The 23896-nt window shown below is 44.4% G+C and overlaps 1 protein-coding gene across 1 annotated transcript in view; it reads left to right on the forward strand.

Moving 5' to 3' along the window:
- LOC144677927 (serine/threonine-protein kinase 32B-like) overlaps nucleotides 1-23896 on the forward strand; it is a 368461-nt gene that overhangs the window by 299147 nt on the left and 45418 nt on the right. The window contains exon 6 of the mRNA XM_078537920.1: nucleotides 10471-10560. Coding sequence (XP_078394046.1) covers nucleotides 10471-10560 — 90 coding nt within the window. The remainder of the gene's footprint in view (nucleotides 1-10470; nucleotides 10561-23896) is intronic.

Raw genomic sequence — 23896 nt, forward strand, 5'->3', positions numbered from 1 at the left:
CAGCAAAGATAAGCACCTTCGAGTTGCAGGCATCAGTAATGTCTCCAGGGAGTGTGAGGCTTGACCATCACTGTGGTCTGAAGGCTGCACAAAGCACAGGGAAGAGGCCCTGGACTGAGACACCTGCCTTTATCTTGTGCAGAAAGGTTTCACACCTGAGTGACACGAACACTGCTCATCAGACAAGGAACCATAGACAGGGAGACAGTCTTAGGAGTTTACTGGCAATAGTGAACAGTATGTACAAGTGATTAACACCCATCCCCAGGCTGTGAACCAGTTCTCCTTAATCGTCCTAACCCTGCTACCACATCTTGGTGCTCCCCACACATCCACAGCGGAAGTGGAGGCTGCCTACTGACTGCAACACCCTGTCTGTGCTGATTTTGGTGGGTGACCTCTAGAGGGCAGAGACCTGGAGGGCTCCAGACGGCTTTCAGTGTCCTGCCGGGTGGCAGTGGCGCCCTCCTAGGCCTGTGGGGCTGGAGCTGCTGCGGTCACGGGAAGAGGGGAGTCGGATGGGCTGGACACTCTTGGAGTCACCTGGATGGATGGGCCCAGAGTGTGTGGATGGTGAGTGGTCTCATGGACGAGATGAGAACAATGAAGGTGTGTGTGAGAGAGATGATGTCCCTTGAACTGGCAGTGAGTGAGGGTCCTGTGGCCCAGGGGTTAAGGCATTGGATTTGAAATCCATTGGTACTTCCCTAAGAAGGCACGATTCCTGCTGATTACACTTCTCATCTTTCATGACTACATTGTAGGCTGCACTCCCTTTTAGCTATTTAAAAATTTGTTACCCCATTCTTGGTTGCACTTCAGCCCCACGCTCCTGATCTTCAGGCACCCGGTGCTGAGAGGGGCAGGGAGGGAGGAGGACCTCCTCGTGAACTTGCTCCCGGGCCTGGGCAAGTTGGCCTCAACAGGTCCAGGGAGCGGGCGATTGCGAGAGTCATCCGGCCCAACTGTCTGCCCCTCTTTCGTATCTGGGTGTCCTTGGAGAGGGATCACCCAGTGTCTGCCAGCCTGGTAGAGGCCTTCCATGCCCAGTGGGCACTGCAGGGATTGGATGTGCTTCACTGACCCTGTTAAACACATTCCAACTTGAGTTTTGTAAGTTTCCTTTGAGATTTTGTCTTTTTGCAGTATCCCTCACCTCAGGGGCTGCGTTTTAATTTGCCCTTTGTTTTCTTAATTCAGTTTATTTGGTTTCTAACAGAAGAGTTACATATTCTTAACCTTCCTAACCCTGTCGCTATGTCTTGGTGCTCCCCAGGCAACCACAGTGGAGGTGGGGGCAGCTTGCTGACTGAAATGCCCTGTGTGTGACGGCCTTGGTGGGCATCCTCTGGAGGGCTGAGACCTGGAGGGTCTCAGCTTGCTTTCGGGGTCCTGCTGTGTGGCAGTGGCACCCTCCTTGGCCTGTGGAGCTGGAGCTGCTGAGGACACAAGAACAGGGGATTTGAATGGGCTGGATACTCCCACAGCCCTGGGCTGTGCACCTGCTGATCCTCCTCCCTATGGGTATTTGAGGACTCCTGGCTGACCCCTTGAGGAGAAGGAGAAGCTGGAGTGAGATTGAGCTGCCCCACACTCCTCACATTGACGTTGTTGGAGGCCAACTATGGCACCAGTAATGGAGTTGAGCCCACGCAGCAGTGCAGGAGCATTGTCCTGGACCAAGGTCTCCATGGCGGTTGCCATTCTACCAGTGTTGACCTTGGAGCATTGGCATGCCGGTGCTACCACCTCAGCCTGAAGACGGATGGACTTCTCCATCATGGCCTTGCAATCTGAGGAGCGCCGCAGATATCTCGATGTCTCCGAGCTTGCCCTTGCAGCTCCAGTAATTGAGATATGACCAAGTCCAGAGGCTCGTCACACAGCAATTTTCTGGCCTCCAGCAGTCCTCCAAGTTCCAGGCACCTGGGAAGTCCCTGTCACCATCTGCTGTGGATCAGACAGTGCTATGTACTCACCAGATTATGATCCCAAGGCTATTCTAAAGCTAGGTCCCACTGAGGTGTGCGTCTCTGAGCTGGTGGAGGGTGTGGGTGAGCGCCATGATGGAACTTCAAGGAGGGTGCCTTCAGATTCCTCATCAGAGGTTTCTTCGAGGCTTGATTGGAGGCCCTGGGCCATAGATACCCTTGGCAGCTTCCCTGAAAAATTAAGGAGAGGTAATTAGGGCATGACACATGGAACAGGACACATCACTCATGGCATGGTTGTCTGATGGATGTTGCACTGCTGGATCCTCATTTGGTAAAGCACCACCGATCTCACCATCAGCACAGGATTAGTACAGATACTCTGGATGGCTCTGTTTTCAAAGTCCATGAGGATCATGATTTCAGGCATTACTCCACCAGTCTGCGACCTCTCCCCGTTGATGAATACAGAATGAATAAAGATGGAGAGAATGTAAGGGCCTCTGCCAGACCAGATGACAAGTGTACCTGGCATGTGTGGGTGGTGAGTGGTCCCATGGACGAGATGAGAACAATGAAGGTGTGTGAGGGAGAGTGAATGGTGATGTCCCTTGAACTGGCAGTGAGTGAGGGCCCTGTGGATCTGTGATGGGTCAGTGAGTGTGTGAGTTGAAAGTGATGAGAAGAGAGACTTACCCTGGCAGCATGGAGGAGATCATTCATCCTCTTGTGGCAATCGATGACTCTTTTGCGGGGCATTGGCACTGACCGCCAAGCTGGATTAATGATGCTGCTGTCCTTTCTGCGGCCAGAGTGGGAGTAGAGGACATCATGCTTGGCCTCCACTGCGCCCAAAAGGCGCTCGAGGGCCGACTTATAGAACCTGGGGGCTGCAGTCCTCTTGCCTTTCAGGGCCATGTCTTCAGTGCTGCAGGCATGGGCTGGAAGCACTGAGAGGTGTGCATGTGCCTGCACTTTAAATATGGCACCCGGAGTGATGAATCGGCAAGGTGATGGCACGGCGGGCAAACGACAGCCCACCCACCATGGGAATGGCGTGTTTCCTGGGAATTCATACTTAATGCGGTAGGTTTGGGATGATACGATGTGAAAAGCCGCCATTGCGGCCAGCGGGTAAAACATCGTTTTGCCTGCCCGCTACCGCATTTAGTGCAAATCTGGGACAATTCCACCCTGTGACTTTAATACTTACAATCCTGTGCCTGACAATATTAACTTGGAAGGAATTAAGCTTCTTGATATCTTTGTGCTTTAGTTTACATCACTGGATTCATTCTTTCACAGGATGTGGGGATCTCTGGTAAGGCCAGCATTTGTTGCCCATCTCTAATTGCCCTTGAACTGAGTGGCTTGCTAGGGCTGCTTCAGAGGGCAGTTCAAAGTCAATCACATTGCTGTGGCTCTGGAGTCACATGTAGTCTAGACCAGGTAAGGACGGCAGATTTCCTTCCCTAAAGCACATAAGTGAACCAGATGAGTTTTTACAACAATTGTTGACCGTTTCATAGTCACCATTAGGGAGACTAGCTTTACATTCCATATTTATTAGCTGAATTCAAATTCCACCAGCTGACGTGTCACCAGAGCATTAGCCTGGGCCTCTGGGTTACTAAGATAAAAGCCAAATACTGCAGATGCTGGAAATCTGAAATAAAAACAGAAAATGCTGGAAAAACTCAGTAGGTCTGACAGCATCTATGAAGAGGGAAACAGAGTTAATGTTTTAAGCCTGCATGACCCTTCCCCGGAGCTCTGAAGAAAAATCATACGGACTCGAAACATTAACTCTGTTTCTCTCTCCACAGATGCTGTCAGGCCTGCTGAGTATTTCCAGCATTTTCTGTTTTTAACCTCTGGATTACTAGTCCAGCGACATTACCGCTATGTCACCATCTCCCCTTACTGAAGTAAGTGTTAACAAAATTTAGATTTACTTCTGCAAGATGTCTACAACGGATTAAAAGACAGCTGGGTAGAAATTACACTATGCATTAATAACTATGGCACATTTTACCATTTGTATGCAATTCCTTATGGTATTGTTTTAATTCAATTTAAGCTGGTCTCTGGCCTTGATAAAAGAATGGGCAAAGGAATTTGACACAAATGCATCAATGCATTAATACTAATATCACACTGTGTGCTTTCAGTACAAATGAATTATGTTGAAAGGTGAAACTTGTACTGTATTTTTATTTAAAACTAGCAATTGATGGAATAATTTAATCAGGGATTAGAAAGAAAAAATTGTCAAGAAAAAAGTAGATTGGTACTAAAATATAGAACTTCAAAAAATTGACCTTTTAGTTAAATACAATACTCCTGGTCCAGGTTTACATCCTCTGTTGGCAATACTCCAACCGCTGTTAGAACTTCAGCTAAATGTACCTGTTAGAAGAAGAGTAATCCAATAAAGTATACACTTCCATTTTATGGTGTTGCTGGATGATATTGACAGAATGATGACAGTGAGGATTTTGTTAGGCTCATGTTTTTCAAACCCTGCTCTTTCTAATTAGGCATAAGGGAAGCCAACAAGAAGACAAAAAACACTTTTCTGATAATCTTTGCTGAAAGATGTCAGTTTGATGATATGGTAGTGTAAGCGTGTTCAGACTTTCAATGTGTTCTTACAGCCTTTAGCCAAATTAGTTCAGAGCAGGTACTAATCCCTTTTGGTGCCAAGTTTGGATGTTGTGCTGGGCACAGTTGAATAAAACACAGCAATATACTTACTCGTGCAAAAAGGGAAGTCATTACAGTCAAAGCCTCAAGAGACCAGTCCATGCTGGAAGCAGTTTCATCAATAAAGGTATAAGGCCTACTCTAGCAGGCTGCGGTCAAACCTATGAAACAAACTTGGTTGAGAATTCAGGATTAGAGCTACACTTTTCTCAGCTGGACCCAATCCTCGAGATGCCAAAAGCTAGAACTGCAAGGTCTGTCCCATCTTGCAGTTTAAGAAAGAGACTGAGTTTGAAATTGTATCTTCAATTATGCTCCCACAATGCTGTCCTTGAAATTTTCAATCAAAAGTCAACTGGAATAGCCACCCCAAAACCTGTGGCCTGCCATAGTGACAGTATTGAAGCCCACCGCCATAATGATTAGAGAGCAGGGCTATAAGAAACATTAGCTCATTAGGACACATTTTAGATCACTTTCCATCATTGCCCAACTGGTAGGAAGTTACATCAAATGGAAATAAATACCAGGAATTGAAGCAGGTTTGCATACAGTGGACAGCCTATAGATATTGCTGAGAGTAAGACGAAGAAAATTAGCCTTTATGTACCAGCAACAACCAAAATCCTTTGAGTTTTTGTTAGTTGAGCTTCTGAATCCATTAATTCTCTCCTAGAAAACTATTCCTTTTCTTTACTTAGATGATAAGTTATATAGTTGTCTAACCTTTAAAAATAGCCTCAACTGAGTTTTTGAATCCAGCAGGATTCCCAACAACAACAACAACATGCATTTATATATCATCTTTAATGTAGTACAACATCCCAAGCTGCTTCACAGTAATGTTATCAAACAAAATTTGACACCCAGCCACATATGGAGATTTAGGATAGATAACCAAAGGGTAGCTTGTAAGGAGTAGCTGAAAGAAGGAGACGGATGTAGGCAGGGAATTCCAGAGCTTAGGGCCTAGACGGCCGAAGACATGGTCACCAATGGAGAAATGATTAAAATCAGGAATACATAAGCGGCCAGAATTGGAGGAGTGCAGAAATCTCGTAGGATTATAGGGCTGGAGGGAGGAATAGAGACTGGGAAAAGTGAGACTGAGGAGGGATTTGAAAACAAAGATGATCATTTTTAAATTGAGGCGTTGCTGGACCGGGACCCAATATAGAGAGTGCCATGGTGATGGGTGAATGGGACATGTGTGAGATAGGATACAAGCAGCAGAGTTTTGGAAAAACTCAAGTTTATGGAGGATGTACGATAAGCGGCCGTTCAGGAATAGTCATGTCCAGAGTTAACCAAGCCATGGATGAGCGTTTCAGTAGCAGATGAACTGAGGCCTGGGCAAAACCGGGTGATGCTACAGAAGTAAAGTAGGCGGTCTTGGTGATGGAGTGAGTGAATGTGTGTTCGGAAGTTCATCTTGGGGTCAAATACAGTACCGAAGCTGGGAGTATTCTGATTCAGTCTCAGTCATTTACTAGGGAGCAGAATGGAGTTGATGGCTACTGAACAGAAACTGTGGTGGTGACCAGCTTTGATCTTCCTCATAGTTAGTTGGAGGAAATCTTTGCTCATCCAATACCAGATGTCAAACAAGCAGCGTGACAACTTAGAGATGATGGGGGGCTTGGGAAAAGTGGAGGTGGGATAAAATGGGTGTCATCGATGTACATCTGGAACTTGACATTGTGTATTTGTTGATCCAGCAGATCAATGGTGGGTGTAGCTGTTTGCTGCCTGTTTCGGTGAGCACTGTCCCTGCCTAACCTTCCGGATCAGGCTCATTCACATGTTGGTGACAAACTAACTGCAGTATTTATGGAAAAACCATATCACCTGTCTCAGACAGCCTAGAGACAATGAGCCCTACTGCAGTGTTGCATGGCTGATGGTACCAGCCGAAAACATATGTATAACATTTTCAAAATTATCTCTTGACCCTCGCCTTGGCTTGGGCTGCCACCATGGTTTGGATTGTCATCCTTTACGTGTTTGGCCTTCTGGCTCAATGAGGTTTGACTTACTCCGTGAGCGACTTGGGGATAATCACTATTGAGTTTTTCTCAAAACTATTTACACTATTTACATCCAAGACTCCATGGTAAGTACACTATTCTCTGGACACACACTGTTCTGTGTCTTGCTGCCTTGGGGTCTCTTGCTCACCTGACCCTGATGTCATGCTAACATCATCATTAACACCATTGTCTAATTAACATAACCATTAACCCTTTACTCTACAGCTTAGTGCAAACAATAGTGATGCAATGATTGAATTTAAATTTAAATTTGAACATCCACCCTACTGCTAAGTACAATATAATATCAGTTTTCCAGTTGCTTCCTAATCACTCTGCCTCCAACTTTGGAACAGGTCAAGATGCTTTTTAAAGCTTTCCAAAGTCTTTCAGAAATGTTATCTCCCATTGTGCTATAACACGTTAGATGTCCCCAGATGCTTGAATTTCATTTACAAACTCAGTTTTCAGTTCCCACCAATCTTGCATTCTTGAATCCAATCAAATCATAACCTGGAGCTATGCTAATGCACTAACCTCAGGAAATTGGATTCAAGCAGAGCATATCCATTTAAGCCAGCCTTAAAATACTGGGGATAACTCTCTTGCTCTTCTTCAAAATAGTACTGTGGAATCATCTATGTCCACCTGATGGAGCAGTTGAGAGGTTTCTGCTCCCAGTGCAGTTGTGAATTGGGTGCAAAACGCTGTACTTAGGTTTTTTGCTGGAAAACAATTTCCTTCTGCCTTCTCTGCTCCACACCATTTTCCTGCAGCCTTTTGTTGGGTTGGGGTGGCCTTGCATGCAAAACGCACACGCATCTCTTCCAAGGTCAGTGTCCTCATTGTGAGGATCACAGAATAATTGCATTTTCTCCCACACACTATTTTTGTGTGCTGTTGTGGCTTTTGTCAGCCCTAAAAAACTTGCACCTCCTCGGAGAGTTCATGACCATTGAGGGAAGCCTGCTCAGGAGTCAGGAACTTACTGAAAGGTAAGTGTAAAATATTTTGACAGCTTCAAATGTCACTGCTAGATGCCATATTATAGGGCAGAATTTTTAGGTTGGTGTGCGGGCACATGCCCGACCCGATCAGACGCAAAATCACGCGAGATGATGTCGGGCGAGTGCCCCGATGCCATCCCATGCTGGCACAATATTTTGGATGGCGGGCACGCTCAAAAGTCAGAGGCAGCCTGCCAACAATTAAGAGGCCAGTTAATGCAATTAAAGTTGTAATTGTCTCCAATTTTTCATGTCCATCCAACCTTATGGTTGGCAGACGGGCGAATCAGCCAAATGGACTTTGTATTTTTCATGAAACCTCATCCAAGGGCAGAATGAGGTTTCCATTATTAAATAATGAAAAAATAAAAAGGTATGGACAGAATTTTTATCATGTATATGTTCAGGTGACTGATTATGATGCATGGACACCTTTTTCTGGATTTTAAAAACTTTATTTACTTGTTTTAAAGTCTTCAGCTCCCTGAGGCAGCTCTCTGCTTTCAGGGAGCTCTCGTTCAATGCACGCCTGCGCCCCAGCTTACGTCAGCGCCCATCCCGCTCTCAACCCCACCCTGGCAGCACTGAGCACTTCAGTGCACACTTCATGCTGGCTGGCCGTTAATTGGCCAGCCAGCGTAAAATCGCGGTCAGTGACTGATCGCAGTCGGCGGTCCGTTCCCTAGCCACTCCCGGGCCCGCCAATCGCGCCCGCATGCTGATCTAAAAATCTTTCCCATAACGTAGACATTTTTTAATGCAATGATTCATCATAAGAATTGGTCCTGTAAAAGTAAATTGACTCTTACATTGACAAGTATTGTGTCATTGTTATCATGCATTGCAATACTTTTTAAATTGTGAAAAGTGCATTAACGCATTGAAAAATGTTTTTAAAATCCTGTCAGACATGGCTGTCATGTTTTATGCTGTGATTTAAATTGACTGACAGCACTGGCTGTTTCAAAAAAAAGCTGGTTTTGAAAGTTGAAAAATTTTTCTATACCTGTTCTGCTCCATTAATTGACAGGCTCTCTGCTATGAAACGGAAATGGGGCATCATTCTGTTCTGTCAGTTTCAGGCAATCTAGCTGGAAATTTTCGTTATGACAGCTGTGGCCATTATGAATGCTTGTTTGGGTTTTAAAAGCTGATAATGGCTTCATCTCAGCAAGTGGCCTATTGATCCAAGACAGATTGAATTTTTTAAGAGACTATAATAATAGAATATGTCTTTGATGTGGTTTCTTATCTGTTTACAAACCTAATAAGCACTTGAAGGATTTGTTTTTTTGCATTGTAGTAGTTTCTTTTTCTTTCCTGCATCAATGATGGTGTGTTTGAATTCAAAATTTTATTAAATTGTTAGAGGTTTAAATTTTTTCCAATGATTTTACAATAATTGCTATTGCATGACTCCTGAGGACTATATATAGTGCATACTGGGTAAGCAGCTATAGAGAATACATAACGGGTATGGAGGTTGCATGGGTGACCTAAGGGGGCCTGGGCTGGCATGGGGTGGGTAGGGGATGAGGTTTAGGTTGCCTTTAAATGATGTTGAGAGCTGGACTGCTTTGTTGGAGAACAGAAGTGGCCCTTCTAAACAGTCTCCTCTGCACCCACACTCCTTAGGCACTCCATTACAGATCACAAAATACACTGCGAATCCACACCCTGTGTGAAAAGACCAAAATCCCGGGCAAAGCCACATAAACGTCAGAAGATGCAAAAGTGGGTTTTCTCAAGGACACACAAAAATCAGGGCCGGGGCCTCAGATTAACACCTCATCCAAAAGACAGTTCCTCTGTCAGTACAGCACTGGCATGTCACTGTTGGTTTTTATGCTAAAGTCCTGGAGTGGAACTTGAACTCACAAACTTCTGATTCAGAGGTAAGAATGCTTCCAACTGATCCACAGCTGACACCTTTGAATCTGTTAAGCATGTCCATTCCAATTTCCTCGTGGTCCTCTTTGCTGATCACCTCTGAGAAGTCAAATATGATCACAGACCAGCTGCTTATTAAAGGGAGGAAACTCCTTTCTGTTTGCAAGGGCTCTGGGAAGCAGTGCAGTTAAATGCATGCCATCAATAATAATGGGCAACATGAAGGCTGTTATTTTGATTGCTTGTTACTACATGTCAACATCTGTAGGAAATTATCCTTTGAGAAAAGAAAATACGGTTTAGATAAAGTTCATATTCTTTTGAGCTGCCCAGATGATTGGGAAAGTAAATTACATAAGTGGCTTCAGATCATTCATTTTTTATATTATTGCTTTTATGTCTAGAGGATGTGATCCTTCTGAGTGGATAGTGCCTCAGGTGAAGTCACTCAAAGACTTTACCTAAAATGGCGTCAGCACATCCTTTGTGGCTGAAGCTCTCGTACAGGAATTCACATAAAATGATCATTTCTTGTTGATGAATCTCCCAGGTCCCTGAAATGTTGCGAAACAAGCAGATGTAGAATTGTATTTAAAGCATCAATGCTCCAGAGCTCATAAACCCTGTTCATAAAACCATAAAGCCTCCCGGATTCTGTGTTTGTGCAATTCTTGAAAATCAAATTAGACGGTTACCTACAGCTTGAGAACAAATTGTCCAATCTGTCAAAAAGATTTCTCCTATTGCGTGCAACTTTTAAGTCATTTGTTCAACAATTCTTTACAAATTTAACTGCTAGTCAACTCTTCTGCATTTGATATTGTTGGATGAAATGTTACATTTTCTTCCTTGCACCATTTGTCTTTACAGAGAATTTCCTTTTAAATTAAATTTATTTTTTTGAAGGGCATGTTCACATCACTGATTTCAACGTAGCAACTGTGGTGAAGGAATCTGAGAAAGCCATATCCATGGCTGGGACAAAGCCCTACATGGGTAAGAAGTATGATAATCAATACTTAATTTTTATAAGAAGCAAGCAATAAAGATAATGAATTAGACATAATATCAGAATGGGAAATCCAGGCTTTTAAGGAGATTTGAAAATGATGAAGACTAATAATAGCATTAAAAAATATATATATATATGAAAACCAGCATCTCCCTTAGCTATTGAAAACTGATTAAATAGTTTTCATTAAACTATGATACTGAGCCCAAAACCCTGATGTTAGTTTTCGGACGCAGTGTGGATTTTAAATTGCTTTTATTTTAAAGATGGCAGTGTAATATGATTTTGTGCTCATTAATTATTAAGGTAAAGAGTACCGGGGAATGGAAAACATGTCGCTATTACATTGTCAGCTCAATTACTCTTGGGTCAGATGTTGAATGGATCAGCTAGAATGTCATCTAAATTGCATCACAATGTACCTTGACCCCAGATTCAGATGAATAGCCCGTGACGCAGAAAGGGAGACGGTGGGGAAGGTAGGGGAGAGATTCAGCAGCCAGGAAACCCAAAAGTATGGGTTTCTTGGAGGTCCTGCTGAATTTAACTGATTTAGCACTTTTTGCCATGGGGAGAATTTTCTCCCTGTCGGGGTGGGGGTTGTGCGGGGGCAGGTGAGCAGTCGATCAGCGCCCCTGATCAGCCGTGCGCCGCCATTTTACGTGGGCGAGCCAATTAAGCGTGACACGCGCCCGGAAGCAAGCGTGCGAAAGAGCGCAGAAACCTCCCTGAGGCACAGAGGTGCCTCAGGGAGATTAGTTTTAAGTTTATTATTTTTTAATAAAACATTTTTCTGAAAATTTTAAATCATTCATGAAACCTCCTCCCGCCCGTGGATGAGGTTCCATGAAAAATGCAAAAGCCGCCTGGGCTCTTCGCCTGCCCGCCAACCTTAAGGTTGGACGGCTGACTGCCTTAATTGCTTTTTAACAGGCCTTTGGCAGTTCAGCGGACACGCAGCTGACCCAGCTACACACCCGCCGAACTGAAAATCTAGATGACACGCGGTGACATCGGGACGCAGGCCCGACGTCACCCCACGTCATTTAAGCCTCAGCAAGTGGGCTCCGCCCCCACTCGCCAAGCTGAAGATTCTGCCCCATGAGTTTCCACAGCCAGCCAAGTTCCTTTTCCTTTTTTGTAACCGCCGTACCCTTCTCTCCCATACCCATCCCATGGGGTTAAAATTCTCCCCCAACAAACTAAAGACAGACAGATAAAGGACGGTTAAAATTGCTTGTGGGTCGCGCTGCTGACTGTCCGTTCTTATCCTGAGACCAGGGTATTATGCAGTTCCTCCAAGAAGGCAGAAAGCACATCCATCAGAAACCAGTGAGGTCCTCCTTTAACTATCAACATAAGACTTTGATAATGTAAACAGGGCCGTTTATTTTAACTATGTGTGGACCTGAGGGGGGCAGTTGTTGTGGCTTTTCAGGGCAGGTATATATTTCCTTGTGTTATTTGAGATTCCATTTTGGGCCAAAGGAGGCAGAGGAGTCCTCTGGCTTCCACAAAAAATGTTTGGGCCTCCTCTGCCCTGGGAATGTTAGGGACTGTTCCTTTGGACCCCTTGCAGTGTCTTCCTGCCACCCATTACTGCTCCCCTATATGTTGGCCAACTGCCAGTTTTGGGTGGGAACTGACCGGGAGCAGGCAAGTGAGGCCCAGGAATGGAAATCCAAGTGGCCTCACTGGCGGCACCAGAGTGCTTTTCCATATGCCATGGCCCCCACCTACCTAATCCTCACTGAAAGTTAAGATCAGAGCTACAGATGCAAGAACAGAGCAGGATAATGATGGGGAAGGGAAGAAAACAACAACAACTTACAGTTATATAACATCTTTAATGCAATAAAGTTTCACAGGAGCATATAAAACAAAATATTACACTGAACTATATAAGGAAATATTAGGTCAGGTGACCAAAAGCTTGGGCAAAGAGATGGGTTTTAAGGAGCGTCTTAAAGGACAAAAATGAGGTAGTGAGGCAAAGGGAGGGAATTCCAGATCTTAGGCAACTCAGCAGGACCACCAGTATGGATCAATTAAAATGGGGTATGCTCAAGATGCCTGAATTAGATGAATGCAGATACCTCAGAGGGTCGTGAGGCTAGAGGGGGTGAGTGGGTGTGCGGGGAGCAAGGCCATGAAAGGATTTGAAAACAGCGATGGAGAATTTTAAAATCAAGACAGTGCTTGAACAGAGGTCAGGGGTGATGGGTGAACAGGACTTGGTGAGTTAGGACACGGGTAGCAGAGTTTTGGATGACCTCAGGTTTATGGAGGGTATAATGTGGGAGCCCAGTCAGGAGAGCATTAGAATAAAAAGGCATGGATGAGAGAGAAAGAGTATTCTTGCAAGGAGTGAAGGAGTTTGGAGCTGGGAAGAAGGCCAATAAAACACCTCAAAGAAGGCAGAGAAAGACAACAAAAGAAAGATACAGAAACCAAAATTTAGGGAAAGCATTGTAATGAGTGACATTGATTTTGTGATTGATTTCTAATTCAGTGGCAGGGCATGTGTACTATATTTGGAATCAGGAATATAACTGTTCCAAATGGAGTTTCACCAATGCAACAAGACATCTGCTATGTATATATATAGCAAGATCATAAACATTGCTATAAAGATTGGGTTTATCCTTGCGCTACTATTAGGGTATGTTGGCGGGTCTGTTTACTGGTGCCATCAGAAATTTGGTATAACTTGTAAACATAAAGGTGGTTTAAACTAGTTAGAGAGGTGGGGTAATCTCCTGTGCCACAGGTGGTCCTAGTGCAGACTTGGAGAATTATCCCTATGGTGTACACATTCATTTCAACACAGAGATGTTAATAACTGTGAAAGTCACAAAGAACAATATTCAGCTGAACTTCTTGGACTACAAACTGATTATTTTACCAGCAGGCTTTTAAATCCAAATTTATCAATCTCACTTTGTTTTGAAAGAAGTTATTTGAATGCCATACCTGTAAGTCATATGAATGAAATATAGTTGCCTTATTTCTGACTTAAGCGATAATAATATTTAAAACAGAAGCAAATGTAAAGAAGCTGAAAATGGATTAGCTCATGGGAAGGATGAAGGTAACCCATAATTCAAGAGGATCTCCACGGCTAGATAATTCATTTCTGATATCTCATCTGTTGATGAATGGTGAAATTCCTGGCAAAGCACCAGAGCCGTGTCCTCTATTGTGCCAGCTGGTGTAATTATATGTTCCCTCAACTAGAAACCTACTTCTGCACTGTAAAGATTCTATGAAGTATTTAATACTGAATTACATCCCATTTACTATCTTAGCAAACATCACAGTAGAGATCTATTTAAAAACTGCAAAGTGGTGTAAAACTGCATAAAATCTTAAATATCTGAATAATATCAGCAATTACGGGGGCCGTGCTTAATCCTTTTAGGCAATCATACAATTAAGAACATTAGGGCTTTGCCATTAAATTAAAATGATAGGAAATTGAAATACTGTGATCTAAAAAGGAAAGGCACTCAAATTGCCCTGTGCCCTGCAGCTCATCCACATGCTAAGTGTGCATTAATGTGTAGCAATTTTCTTTGCTAGCATTAGTAAGCTTTCACTGATTTTTCCTCATGCTCCTAAAATTCTTCCCACACCAACGTACAGACCTTATGTTAAGTACTTTTGAGGGGGATTTTTAAACATCCAAGTAAAGGCAGGCATTCAAATTTTATTATGGTTGTCTTCAGTCATATTTGTAATAATGATGCTGGTTGTAAAAGTAGTGTTGACAGTAATGACAATGGTGCACACAGGCCCAGTGCAGAGTACAGTAGGAGAAATTAATGGAACAACACATCAGAAAGTCTCATTAAGTTGGACCTGTTGGACAAAAGGAGAAGAAGCCACAAAGGAAAGCAGAAATGGTTCAAGTCGATAAACTTATATGCACTTGTCATGTTGTGGTTGTATAATTATGCTGTCCTCAAGAGGGCTACAAGGGGCAAGAGACCATGACCCATCACCTTCTGGAATGTGCATTTGCAAAGAACACATGGAAAGAGATGCAATGGTTTTTGTTGATGTTCATCACAAGTAGCTTGTCATGCCCATTAGAGGCATGTCCTATCCATATCTTTAAAACATGGACTGTGATCGGATTGGAATCTTCTGGAACTTGCTTCCTCTTTTTAAAAAATGGATATTAACAGGTGGTTAAGATGGCTGCTGAAGATCAGGTGACTTTTTCAATTCCTGCCTCAAGTCTCCAGAAAATCTCTGATCGAATGACCATGGGTGGCAGCCTTCCCCCTTGAATAAACATACCAAGATGAAAATATCTGTAGGAGTTACACCTGCTATTGTTTGTTGTTTGCTTAAAACTCAAAATCTTTAGACTCCTTGATGCACTGTCTCCAAGCTCAATATTTAACAAAAGAGAGTTGCAAAAACCAGTTAATCATAAGTAGGTGTGAATGGCTGTCATTATTTTCCATTATGTAGCAATGGCTTTGGATTTCCAAACCATTCTGGGTGGACAATAGCAGTTCACCATGTGACTAAAACCAACTTCAGCTCACAAAGAACCAGAGAGAAACTGGTCAGTCTACATAAAACACCAGCTGCAGGACATCAGAAACAGAAAAAGGCAGTAGACCCACGCCTTTTTAAACCTGAAGACTCCTGCATCTTAAAAGTCTCTCAGCCTGGTTTCTATTCCAAGTCCACCAGTACAGAAATGTAACCTCCTGGTGAGAAAACCACAGGTAACCAACTTCTTGAATTGTTGAAAAAGCCATATCTTTGAGGGAGCCCTGCAATAATCCTGATATACAACGCCAACTATTGAAACCACCTAGACTACCCTTCGGGAGTGAAAACAACTTCTTCAACAAGCCCTCAATGGCTACTTTTTCTATGATGAGTCAAACACATGAACTATGAACTATTCTTTTGTTTACAACTTATAAAAGTGCACTATTCTCTCTAACTGTACTCTTCCTTGAGTGTGTGCTGAGTGATTGATATAGTGTTAGACTTTTGGGGTGAATGTATGAATAAATAATCTTCTTTCACTTAAACTCATGAAAGCTTGCTGCTGATTATTAACAATTGACCACAAACTCAGGGGTTGAGAAGCACACACACCTTCATTTCCAAAAACATACTAATTATGGACAGTAAGGGAAAGGGAACAAGTGTTTCCTTCCTCTCCCATTCCTATCCATATCGCAGCTCCATAACAAGGGTTCTGGTCTCTAATGATTGATCTCAGGAAGGCATACTGAGACAAATACTGTTGGAAGACTATCAACTCAGTGAAACACACGCTTTGGTCTGCACAAAAATTGTTTGTTCTTCAAGGGTAAGGTGCTGCCATGACTTTGTGTTGCAGACTAACATATTCCAAGGTCCAGGACTATGTCAAATCTATACGGTATTATGATCGATGCAGTTGGTAAAACTGAGCTATTCAAAAATCCCAGAGGGAAACTTTAAACAACTGTCATAACTTATCATTTTAAGTGTTATGTTTGAGATGCAACTCTAAATGCAGGAATCAGACCACCAGTTCTCGAAGCTTTACATTAAATTAAATGTAAGATTTTTAAAATTTTACACAGGTTAAAATATATATACACATGGCTTCAAATTACTACTATCATAACTTCTAAAAAATTCCTAAACTAATCTCCATTAAGGCAACAGCAACCCATAGACTTAACCAAACACCAGGCAAAGCATTTTCACCTTACAAATTCAAATTTATGTTCTTTCACTTTGGTTGCTGTGGAGCCAGTTGAAGGCTTACAGCTGCCTTTTGACCTCACATTGCCTCTGCTCTGCACACCCGAAAACTGCTGAAGTTATACCTACCAGCTCCAAAGAATGTTAGTTCTCATTATACCAACAACCTCTGAGCTAAACCTCTCTAACAATAAAACCCCTTTCATAGTACCAACTTTATTAGTAATATAAACATATTGCTTGGTAGCTGCTAGTAAGGCATCAGTTTTCACCTCACTTGAATGCTCTATTCAACAATTACAAATGCACACTATCTCTCTTACATATCAAAACTAGTACACATCACAGCACCCAGACTAGCTGGCTTTAATCCAATTGAGACACACCCACAGACTGAACCTCCATTTAAAAAGAAAAATATTTTCCAATAATATTATATACATTAATAGCTTCAAGGCAATGGTTCTACTGCAAGACCATCACTGCTGTAGCATCGGAAGAAAAGGCTAGCCATTTAAAATGGGACGCAAGAGCCAAGAAAATTCCAAGTTTTTTTTTCAATCCTAGCCAAGATATTGGTATCAAAATGGAAAGAGTGTGGGGGCCTCTATTAGACTTTTTTCTCAGTAAAGACATCTTGGGCAATATTGCAGCTACCCCAGGCCTACCACCACCTTTTATTAAGTTGGCCTGGTAAGAGTTGGCGATGGTGGCATAATGGTGAAGGTATGGGACTAGTAATCCAGAACTCTAGACTAATGCTCCAGAGAACTTGAGTTTAAGTCCCAGCTGGAGGAATTCAGCCTAACCACTGAGTTGTAGATGGCACACCATCACCTGTTCAAGGTATTTAGGAATGGGCAGTAAATGCTGACCTTGCCAGTGATGCTCACATCCCAAGAATGATATATATTTTTTAAAAAGCATATGTTGGTGCGAAAATCAGATGTGAATCTGGACCCTCTTCTCCACTAGAATTAATATAACGTTAATGTCTATGTGCTAGAAGAAATTTAACCTCTAATATTAACATTCTCTGTTGCTGCTTCCCCTCAACTGTCAGTGGCACTAATGGACCCAGAGTTATTACTGACGTTCGATTTTGAATTCACTTGGCCATCATTTCAAATAAGAAAACCTGTCACAAACAGTTTTGATGTACCTCAGTGGGATATTGGACGCAAAATTCAAGTACATTATATAGTGTAGAAAGGTGCAAATATCAGATCATTGAGCAGGTTTAAAATTTAAAAAGTATAGAACTTTGATTTGGTCTTTGGTCATTTTAGGAAATTAAGTGCAGGGTCTTTTAATTTTATATTGTTTCCCTCTTCAAACGCATTGGCTCTCATGAAAGGAAATTAAAGATAATTAATTTTGACAAATACTGTAAAACATTCTTTCCCTTTCTTTGCTCTGTTAAGAATTTTATCTTTTTTAATGCTTTTCACCAAAACGTGCTACTTCGTGGCCAGGATTTTTTCGGATGGCGGGGGTTCTCTTCCTGCCATCTGAGGAGTTGGTGGAGAACAACTCCCCGCCAATACTGCCTGCCCCGCAGCCATTTAACACGCCAACAAGCATCAATTGGCTGGAGGCGGGGCTTCCACCACTCACTCGGGAGGAAGCCTCGCCTCAGAGAACTGACGGCGAATCTGATTGGCTGCAATCAGCCCCCAGAGCCTATGCCACCAGGGCCAGTTAGGTTTTGGGAGTCTCAGGGAGGAATGGGGAAGTGAGGCCCAGTGGGCTGGGCACAGGTGAGTTGGGGTATTGGTGAAGAGGCCTAGGGGGGGAGGGGGTCAGTTCTTTTGGGGTGGGGGGAGCGGCACCCAATGTTGAAAGGAGGCTGCTGGTGGAGGTGCCCCCACCCACTCTGTTCCCGCCCAAGGCCTGAATAGGGTTACTTTTTGGGCTTTACCCACCCCTTGCCCCTGAACTCCTCCCGTCAGCCTGAAAATTGAGGCTAGGTGGGAAATGGACTTTAAGTGTTCAATGGTTGGCCAATTAAGGGCCTCAGTTGGGCTAAGGGCAGAAGAGCCAGCCTAGGCCTCGCCTGTCTCTGCATAAAATTGTGGAGAGGTTGTGCTGGGTTGGAGCCCGGTGGGATGACCATCTGAGAAATTTTATGGCGATCCCACCCCCACCTACAAACCTGCTGGTCGAGGAACGTAAAATTCTGCCCCATATTTCTCCACATTGATGTCAATCAGTCCCCCTTTCTCTCTGTCCTCTGGGAATCTTCCTTCCAGGTTACCATGCTCCTAATTTGATATCATTACCAAATTTCAATATCTGTCAGCTTGTGCCTGTCTAAATCATAATTTTTATGTCTTGGGTAAATGAGTTCATTGGCCAATCGAACTTTAACTGCACGCCTTCCTATGTTCTCATCAATTGCTGCTTGCAATCAATAATGGGGAGAAACTGATATAAGAATAAACAATGATGGTTTATTGAGACATAGGGCAGAGCACCAGATCATACATGCTCACTCAGAAACCTCCAGAACTAGGCTTACAGTTCTCAGTTGCCCATGCTGTACAGTGATTCGTCAGTGCTGTCACATGATCAGTACACTTGCCTTCTCTTAAAGGGACAGGGTACCTCACTTTACCACATCCCTCCCCCTTTACTTAAAAGCACAGCTAACAGGCTTAAAACACATTAACTATTTACACAGTAACTATTTACAGGTCAAGTCTCTCAGGAGGCCATCTTTGACGGATTGAGCATCATAGCCTAACAACCTCGGCTGCTGTTTCCGAGACCACCTTTTCAGGGGTAGTTGCCCACTATGTCCCTCAGTGAATGATTTCACCATCTTCCGGGTGCAGTCAAGTTCACTCCTGCTGCCCCTCCCCTCCATGCTGAAACAGATAGAGGGCAACAAGCACAAGGCAACACAGCGATGAGCTACATGATGTGTGAGGAGAGAGAGGAAAAGGGGGGAAAAAATTATTTTTGTTTTTCTTTCTGAGGACTGTCAATAATTTCTCTTTTCCTTCCTGCGCGCCCTTTTATTGGTAGCACTAACCCATATCTCTGTCTTCTCTTTAATTTTGCTGTTGGCTGGACTAGGCTCAGGCACAAGCTAAACGTGAATGAGCTCAGTAGTTGGGTTTTCCGACAGCTCTTCTGAGAATTCAGGGCTTTCTAGCTTTAAAACGTCAGGGATTTTACGTAGCTGCTGCTTCAGCTCTTCCAATTCTTTCCTATTCTCATTAATAGTTTTCTGGAGAATCACATATCGTTGCCCCTTCTCAGCTAATTCGTTCCTTAACTCAGCCAGAGACAGGCTTAAATCTTCCTTTTCTTCTTCATATCTTTTTCGTGGCACAGATTGGGAGCTGGATGGAATGGTAAGTTTTCGGGGTCCCAGTGCAGCAAGTGTAGGGAAGGTTTTGGGGGTGTGGAAAGTGGGCGATTGGGGTGATGGGGGAGAGGCCAGGTGGGGAGGAGGGTGCAGCAGCCACCCAATCTAAAGGGGAGGGAGGGTGCCTGAAGTTAGAAGGGGCCTTCTGAAGGAGCTCTGTTTCTCTCTCCACAGATGCCGCCGGACCTGCTGAGTTTTTCCAGTGTTTTTGTTTGAGGTATGTTTACCATGTTCTGCATATGTGGGATGGGAGGGTACTGACAGGTGGGAACAGACCATATTTTACCGCATAACTTACCTGTGATGTCTCCATTGGTATCCATGGAGGATTTCTATTGGGGAACAAAATTAAAGCAGAGGAGAAATTATCACAACATCTCATGAATGTCCAAGTGTGAGCAGGAAAAAAAGCAGAAAATCATTGCACAAATTACCCTAAAATTGTTATTAATATTCTTATATTGCCCTTTTAATTGAACTTCTAGCTGAAGCAGATCCCCAAGCTGCCCTGAAAATGTCCTTGAAATATGGATATGATTACCACTCAGCAGTGTACCAGCAAGCTAGCCAGAAAATGACACAAGCGGAATTATGGTATCACTCCCAAATCATTTCAAATTCTTATTGAAGCTTCCAATCATTTTAGGTTAGACTTTGCCGTGTTCCCAGAACAACCTGAACTGCACAAATGGGGCTCGGATCCACATTATAGGACCACTTCGCCTAGTCCATATTCTGCATGTAGTGTTCACATGGGGCATAATTGGCACAGCAGCCACCCCCTGGGCTATTTCTGAATTGGCATTTTTATATTTCAGCTTTACTCAAACTCTGTTGGCACTGAAATTTGTATAAAGTCTATGAGACGTTGTATCATAACAGTTAACATACTATTTTTAGGTATTGATTGAACTTGGTTGAAAAGGCTTAACATGAAAAATTGGAGTGGAAGTAGGCCACTCAGCTCTCTGAGCCTGCTCTGCCATTTACTAAGTTCACAGTTTAACCTTGTGAAAGTTATATTTACGGCATTAAAAGACCAACATAAATTATGGATCCTAGAACAAAGAAGTGTCCTTATGTAGCATTCCAAACCAGTATATAAGTGACATATCAACTAGATATCTTCAAATGCAATCCACTACTGCAGCCTTAGCAATTCATAACCTAGATAAATAACCTGGTGAGCCTGACTAAGCAAAATATCTATGTTTGGGTAACTGAGATATTTTTTCTATTACCATTTTTATTAAACTTTACATCATTTTCCAAAACAGCCAATGTGCACTAGTAAATTCACACAAAAGCAAATTACAAGGAGCTCATTTGGTAGTATTAGATTAAAAAGTCTCATTTTACTCCAAGGCAAGGTCCTCCACCGACTGTCTATACCAATGATTGCTATGGGTAAAACATATTCATAGAAATTTTATGATTGTTACCCAGTGCCCCTTCCGGCTGTCTATATACATGGACAACAAGTGAGGATGGGATCAGGTGCAGCTATGGCGTTCCCCATCATTGAAAAGACTTTTGGCTCTCAATACCACATCTGAGTTAGGACGCAGAGAGCAACTAGCTCCCACGGACTCATACTCTAGAAATGAGTTGCCAATTGTCTTCAAGTGAAGGGGAGGGTTTTAACTTAGTTGCATTCCCTTGTTAACATACCTTTTTTTCCTCGTAACACTTTAAAATTTTCTGTTTCAAATATTTACCTGCTTTCCTACTAGAAGTTAATACAGGTTCTGTTCTGGAGCAACGGGCGGAATTCTCCCATCCAGGACTATGTTTCGTGGTGGGGGCAGGGATGGGAAGTGTTTCCTGCTGCGGGGGCCACTGGGAATTCACACCATATCATGTGACCCTGGCCTCATTAATTATGCAGTTGGGGGTTTCCTGATGTATCGTGCGGCGGGACAGGCAGGATGGAATGCTCCACCCCGTCATATCTGGGCGCCATATTTAAAAGGTGCCCAAAGTGCAACAGATGCACCACATGCTGATTGAGATGGCCAGAGGCAACAGGGACCTCTGGCGCCAAAGTTTAGCGACCCCTCCCTGGGTGTCCTCCTCGACCAAGTGGAGGCCAGGAGGGACATCCTCTTTCCAGCTGATGGGAGGATAAGGCCAAGCAGCGAGATGAACTCTGCATGGGAGCAAGTCTCCAGGGCAGTCAGTGCCCAGGGCCTCCAGCAGAGGATTGCCCTCCAATGCCACAAGAGGATGAATGACCTCATCCTCGCCGCCAGGGTAAGTGAACCCTCAGCTGCCTACACTCACCTCAATGAATGGTACAGGGTACGTGGGCCTCACTGGAATGTGATAAGGTCATGACTCATAACCCCACTGCAGTCCATCCACTCTGCAGGTGCAGAGGCCACTCTGGCTCCTTCACCCTTCCGTCCACAGAGCTCACATTCTTTCTGGAAGGTGGGGGGCTGGAAAGGGACTCAGGCATTGAGGGCACCAGCAAGCTCCACAAGTGACATGCCTCTCCGAGCCTTATCCTTATTACTGCATGGGCCCACTGCTCTGGAGACTGTTGGCCCAGAACCCTTCTGGACAACCTATAGTGCATCAATCACATGCCGCACAACCCAGTGGCTTATTTGGAAGCCTAGAAGCATGAGAAAGATCCTTGAAATTGCTATATATTAATACAATTGCTCTCAGCCCCATCTTCTCTCTTCTGTCTGTGCAGGAGAAGTTAAGCCACAATCACCAAGAGAGGGAGAAGACAAGAAGGGGCTGGCCACTCTTGAAAGAAGTCACTGAATTTGAGGGGCAGGCAGCCCAGCTGACAGGGAACGAGTGGGACAGGGTCATCAGAGATGGAGAGACTGGTGTTTGGCCTCCATCCCGTAAGGACGCATGCATGTCATTGAAACCCCAGGGCCAAGGGTGCCTCCATGTTGGAGGCAGCTCATGCAGTCACTTGCGCTCTCCTTTCTCACTTACCGATGCCAGCAGGAAGAGGGCAAGGCCCGAGCCACAGGAAGTCTGCCCAGCTCCAACACAAGCCCAGAGAGGAGCGAGGAGATCGCAGATGATCAGAGTGTAGCTATCGAGGCATCTCAGCAGACACCTGCATCCATCACCAGGAGACATAAACCTTGGTGGGTGTTAGTTCTAGCGTAGGAAGGGTCTCGCATTCTGGTGGTCATTGCACAGACACGTGTCCGCAGCAGCAGGAGGCAGCAGGTTCAGGCAAGCTCACTGGCACTTGGAGGAGTGCTGGGACGAGGCATCTGCAAGGTCTGAGTCCAATGAGGTGCCTCTGGAATCGGCCTTCCAACTGATGGTGGAGAGTCAGCAAGAGGCGGGGGAACATCAGGCAGAGATGTTGGAGGCCCTCAACAGGGCAGCATGTGAGCCGGAAGGGTCCGTCCACCTGCTGGCTGATGGAGTGGTGCTGACCTGTGCACACACCGAGGTCTCCATGGGGAGGATGGCGGTCCCCATGGAAATCCCAGTCCAGCAAATTTTGCCGAAGATGCATGAACACCTGCACTCCACCATAGTTGCCATGGGTGAGCTTCTGCAGTGACTACGCGAAGGGTGATGGGGCACCTGGACCTCCCTTCCCTTCAAGGAGTCAGGCAGGGACCTTCAGACAGCCAAAGGGAGGAGGATTGGCAGCTGAGCACCCCTGGGACCTGCACTCAGGACTCTCGGAGGGTGTCCAGTCCCCCTGAATCCCCTTTGCCTGTGACCCCCTCAATGTCACCCTCACCGCAGAGGGAGCTGCTGCCCCACAGCAGGACAGCTAAAGTAAGTCAGGGCCGTCCAGTCCTTGGATCTCCAGAGGACAGCTGCCTAAGTCATCCAAGACACCAGGGCCAACAGGTCAGCAGGCTTCCTCCACCCCTGCTGCGAATGTCAGAGGAGCACCTAGAAGAAGCAGTAGGAAAGAAAAATTAAGAAGTTCTAAATTGAACGGGTGCACTATTGAATATCACAGATATCAAACTTCTGTAAACATATTCACTTCCACTTTAATCATGTCTGATGTGGTGTATTTACGATAGTCCTTAAGCCTTTGCACAACCCCCCAGCCCTTCTTCATCTTCCTGGGAGCACCCCGTCCCCCAGAGTGAGGCATGTGAAGAATGGCTCGGATTTTGGTATTTGCCAAGGCCCTTGCGAGCCATGTGCAGGAATTCTCCCGTGCACACTGAACACTTGCCCTTCACACTCACGTCTATTCCAGGGCC

This window comes from Cetorhinus maximus, chromosome 1 (assembly GCF_964194155.1).
Source record: "Cetorhinus maximus chromosome 1, sCetMax3.hap1.1, whole genome shotgun sequence".
NCBI lineage: Eukaryota > Metazoa > Chordata > Chondrichthyes > Lamniformes > Cetorhinidae > Cetorhinus > Cetorhinus maximus.